Source organism: Oncorhynchus keta, chromosome 5, assembly GCF_023373465.1.
Source record: "Oncorhynchus keta strain PuntledgeMale-10-30-2019 chromosome 5, Oket_V2, whole genome shotgun sequence".
In the NCBI taxonomy this organism is placed as follows: Eukaryota; Metazoa; Chordata; class Actinopteri; order Salmoniformes; family Salmonidae; genus Oncorhynchus; species Oncorhynchus keta.
Genome location: NC_068425.1, coordinates 8,891,342 through 8,895,686, shown reverse-complemented (window position 1 = coordinate 8,895,686; position 4,345 = coordinate 8,891,342). Strand labels below are relative to the sequence as shown.

The window sequence follows — 4,345 nt, the reverse complement described above, 5'->3', positions numbered from 1 at the left end:
TTGCAAGCTAAACAATCTCCATTTTGTGAGAGCCTTTCAGCTGACTAAAACGTCGTCCCAGTGAAACGGAAGAGTCAAAGAAAGAAAGAAAAATAAATTAAACAGACCAGTCTATCGCTAACCAGTTATTATCCGAAAGGAAAGGAAATCTTATCGTATGTCCGCTATCCAGAACCTCCAAACTTTCGGTAAGACATTTCAACCATCTCGGCTAAAGCGGGGTCGGAAAAGTGGGGGAAGGGCTGTTGCTAACGTTAGCTAGCATTTGTAAGAATTGACGGCGTTCCAACTAAATATATCGTTTTGATTTTAAATGTTCATGAAACATCCTGGTTATTTATAGAGAACATTCCCTCTCGATTGAAAATAAGTTATATTAATAGATTTTTTTATTTTTTGCAAATGTTGGCCAATATCCATCAGACTTCAACTAGGCCGAAGTTCACTTCCTTTTTTATGCCCGAACGCGGATTTGTAGCCGGTATATCAAACTAGTCTATTGTGGCTACATTGATCAATTTACAATACCGATTTGGGAGTGTAACTCGTTCTTACTGCCGGTTGTCTTTCTGGCACTAGCTATCAACAATGGACCGAGTATAAATGTAGAATTTATGCCTTTGTCTGTATGTAATACGACCCTGCCTGGAAGGCCTTTTGGGGTTTAGCGTAAACTATTTTATGTGTAACGTAAATGGCCAGATCAAATAATGTAGCCCCGCTGAATTGTGGGCTTCTCTTCACATTTCATTAGGTCCTTTCGAAATTTCTGCTTGTTTTCCCGGATTGAGTTTCTATCTGGGCTGGGGCATTTTACTTTCTCCCATGTCACTAAATATTCCGAGAAATGTAGTTTTGAGGAGATTTGCCGCCCACTCTTGTGTGGGATTTTTTTTCTCCCTCTATAACGTTAATCCCATATTCCATGTTATTTCCTGACAAACATCTGTGCAGGGTTTTGCTTGGGCCTGAGCCTCGTGGCTAAGACGTTACGTCACCAGTTCATCGGCCTGGATCTTTTGTTAGCTAGGTCAAACATACCACTGCCATTTTAGCTATCACTTTAGGTTGCTTCCTTGTAATCTTACATGACTGATTGTTTTGAACTGTAGTGTGGTTTGTTTTAAAATGGTGTTCTCCCCACAGACCCATTTGCTGATGCAACTAAGGGTAATGACAGACTCCCATCTGGGACTGACGACTACATCCACATAAGAATCCAGCAGCGTAACGGCAGGAAGACTCTGACCACGGTCCAGGGCATAGCCATCGACTATGATAAGAAGAAGCTAGTCAAGGCCTTTAAGAAGGTATGTTATGGCAGAGTTTACACTAGGTGGTAAACTAAAAAAAGGTCCATGTCTTGTTTGACTAGTTCTGCTTTGTCAACAGAAATTTGCCTGCAATGGGACAGTGATTGAGCACCCAGAGTATGGGGAAGTGATTCAGCTGCAAGGTGACCAGCGCAAGAATATCTGCACGTTTCTGATTGAGGTAGGTTTGACTCTTGTCCCTGCTATAGCACATTGCACCCAGCTTATAGTACACACAAGTGTGGAATAAGTGGCCATCTGTCATGGCCCCTACAGATGGCTCTCATAAACACCTGTCTGTAAATGTTCTGTGACTGGAGTTCAGAGTTCCTTTGTGTGATGTCTCTTCTGCCCTCATCCCACTTCCAGATTGGCCTGGCGAAAGAGGAGCAGCTCAAGGTCCACGGATTCTAGAAGCTCTCAGCAGCCCTCTCTCCCCTGGTTGTGATACTTCTCTCCCCTGTGCTGTAATCACTGCACCCCCTTTAAGATAATGATTACCTCTGAATTGAGACTTTTTACTACCAGTTTAACTCTCCCCTCATACGGGAGCAGTCCAGTGCAAACATGGACAAACGGCTTGACAGATGTGGGATGAGTGGTGATTTAGTTTTTTCCTTACATTTTTTAGTTTGCTGTGTGAAGGGCACAATTACATGTAACTCTTTTTGTTTTGTACAAGTTTCAATAAAATGATCAACCGCCACCTCTTGCGGAATCCTGTTGTGGTTGCGGGATTTGGGGGCGGTGGTTGGAATAGGTAAGGGTGGTTCAGTTTGGGGAGAAGCACTTAACTGCAGTTCCAATGTTTTGTGGGGCTGCATACGTCCATGTTACAGCAGTGTTGAAGTTCTGATCATCGCAGCCCCATCTACAAGGTTGTGCTTCTTCCTTTAAAAACAGTCAGCCATGTTATGATTGATGCTGGGCTACCAACTGAAGAGTGAGTGGGGGAGACTTGTTTATACAATTCCACATTTTATTCAATAAATATTTGAAATTGACATATCGTTTTGAGTTACAATTATTTAATCATAGCTTGGTTTGCAATGACACAGTCCACTATGCATACAAGTTAAAGGGACCATAGCAAGACATGATTATTTGGTCAATATTGACTTGTTGCAAAAAGCCAACTGCATATTGTACAGGACTTGGCGTCTTGTAGAGAATGGGGCCGTACGTGGTGTGCGTTTGCATACTAGTGTTGATGGGTTGCTGTTTACCGCCCTTTGAATGCACTTGCTGGATTAGAACTTCTGCTAAATGTAAAAAGGAAAAGCGGTATGGGCTGGAAGTGAACCGCTACATGCCACAGGTTCAGCTAGTGTCTCCACTTAGGTCGGGAGAACGATCTGGCTGTTCATGTGGGCTCAGCTCTTGACTCAGCATATGTAGGGGGTGGCATTTGATACATATGGGTGCAGTGAACTTCCAAAAAGCTGCATGTTAGACAGGATAGCCACACAGCATCACACTGACAGTGTTTCCACCCCTGCTCCTATTTCTTGTGGGAAATGCTAGTGCTGCATTGAACTACTTTTTCTCTGTGGCTGTGCAGATAGCATCAAATGATCTGGTATCTAACGAGATCTACCCAATCTGTCCTTACCTCACACCATATGGGGAATTCCTTTGAAAGCGTACCAAGCCAGTTATTCAGTTATCACTGCTTTAAATCAACCATTTGTTTCCTGCATGTCCTCAGTCCTTTGTAAAGAAAAAGAAATAGACAATGGAAAGACTCATGGGAGACATTTTGGACCAGTTGGTTTTCTCAATTGTATGTGTAAAAACAGTTAAGACCATGAGAAAAAATCCTAATGGTGCAGTTTCAAACACTGCACACAGCTTGGTAAATAGTCGATGCTATATTTCTATCTTGTGATGCTGTTTGGACCTGACAGCGCCAGACTGCATGACGCAGCTCAAATACGCTAAACCAACGTACTGTTATACTATGCATTCTCACTTGGGGGCACTAGAACAGCAGTTTCAATCTTTTGTTTTTAAAATAGACTTTAATCAATTCCAGCTTCAGTACTCGTTACAAATAGTTGTTGCTGTAATTTCAAAATGTTCCCTATCCATAATTGAAACTGCTTTGGGTTTCACATTTTCTACACTTAGTCAAATCGCAGACTCCAGGGCCTTTCCAGTGTGTTATGCTGCATTCGTAACCAGGTGGGAATTCAACTGTTGGGAAGTCATAAATGCCAGTTGGATGCATTCATGTGCTTTGAACTCGTTGAGAAATGCTAATGGCTAACAAGCTGTGTAAACCATGAACTGAAAGTACAGCTATTCACTTGTAAACAAAATAGTGTTAAAAAACCTAATGAATTGCTTTTTATAAATGTTTTGTTGCATTTGCTGAAAATGCTGTTTATCGAGGTTATTTCCTTTGTAGGTGATATCAGAGGTCAGCATGCTCGGGATGGTGGATGAGTTTCCCACTGGTAATTGCCAGTTGGAGGGTCATTCAAGTAGATTTTTCCCAGTTGTATATTGTGGTAAATTGCCACTTGGTTACAAACGCAGCGTTGGGTAGGAGAAGGAGGGCAATTCCACGATTAGAGTGATGCTGAGACTCACTTTAAAATGTAAAACAAGCTAAAACCATTGATTGCAAAGTTTAACAAACCGTACACCTATATGCAGAAGTAAACCTTTAACAATTGCCTCTGAAAATTGTACTAAAACACAATAACTTGACAAACAGTGCAGATGCAAAGTTTGGTAACAGAATGACTGTAGAATCTCCCTCAGTTTTTATGTGACCACGTTTTCCCAAAATGGTTAAATATCTAATCTGAATTAAGATTCAACCATGTTTGCAGAAAGAATCGGGTTTCAGCTGTGATAACATGGGGGGACTCTGTTTGATCAAATCTAACGCAATGGTAAATATTAGCACTGGCGATCTTGCTATTAGGTTTGGGGTGTGTCTGAAATATTTTTGCTTTCACAACCGGAATTAGGGGCTCAGTAGCTGGCGGTGGTTGTGGGTATGTCAAGGCTTGACACCTCAG

General features: G+C 41.8%; 1 protein-coding gene across 1 annotated transcript; it reads left to right on the top strand.

Moving 5' to 3' along the window:
- Positions 1 to 2,317, top strand: LOC118384446 (eukaryotic translation initiation factor 1). Its single transcript, XM_035770995.1, has 4 exons — positions 1 to 188; positions 1,147 to 1,310; positions 1,393 to 1,494; positions 1,683 to 2,317. The coding sequence occupies exons 1-4, from the start codon at positions 158 to 160 to the stop codon at positions 1,725 to 1,727; spliced, it is 342 nt and encodes a 113-aa protein (XP_035626888.1). The 5' UTR covers positions 1 to 157; the 3' UTR covers positions 1,728 to 2,317.
- Positions 2,318 to 4,345: the final 2,028 nt, after the last annotated feature.

Coding starts and splice junctions, on each gene's coding strand:
- LOC118384446 (XM_035770995.1), top strand. CDS start 158: ATGTCCGCTATCCAGAACCTCCAAACTTTCG. Junction 1,311..1,392: donor TAGTCAAGGCCTTTAAGAAG/GTATGTTATGGC, acceptor CTTTGTCAACAG/AAATTTGCCTGCAATGGGAC. Junction 1,495..1,682: donor TCTGCACGTTTCTGATTGAG/GTAGGTTTGACT, acceptor TCCCACTTCCAG/ATTGGCCTGGCGAAAGAGGA.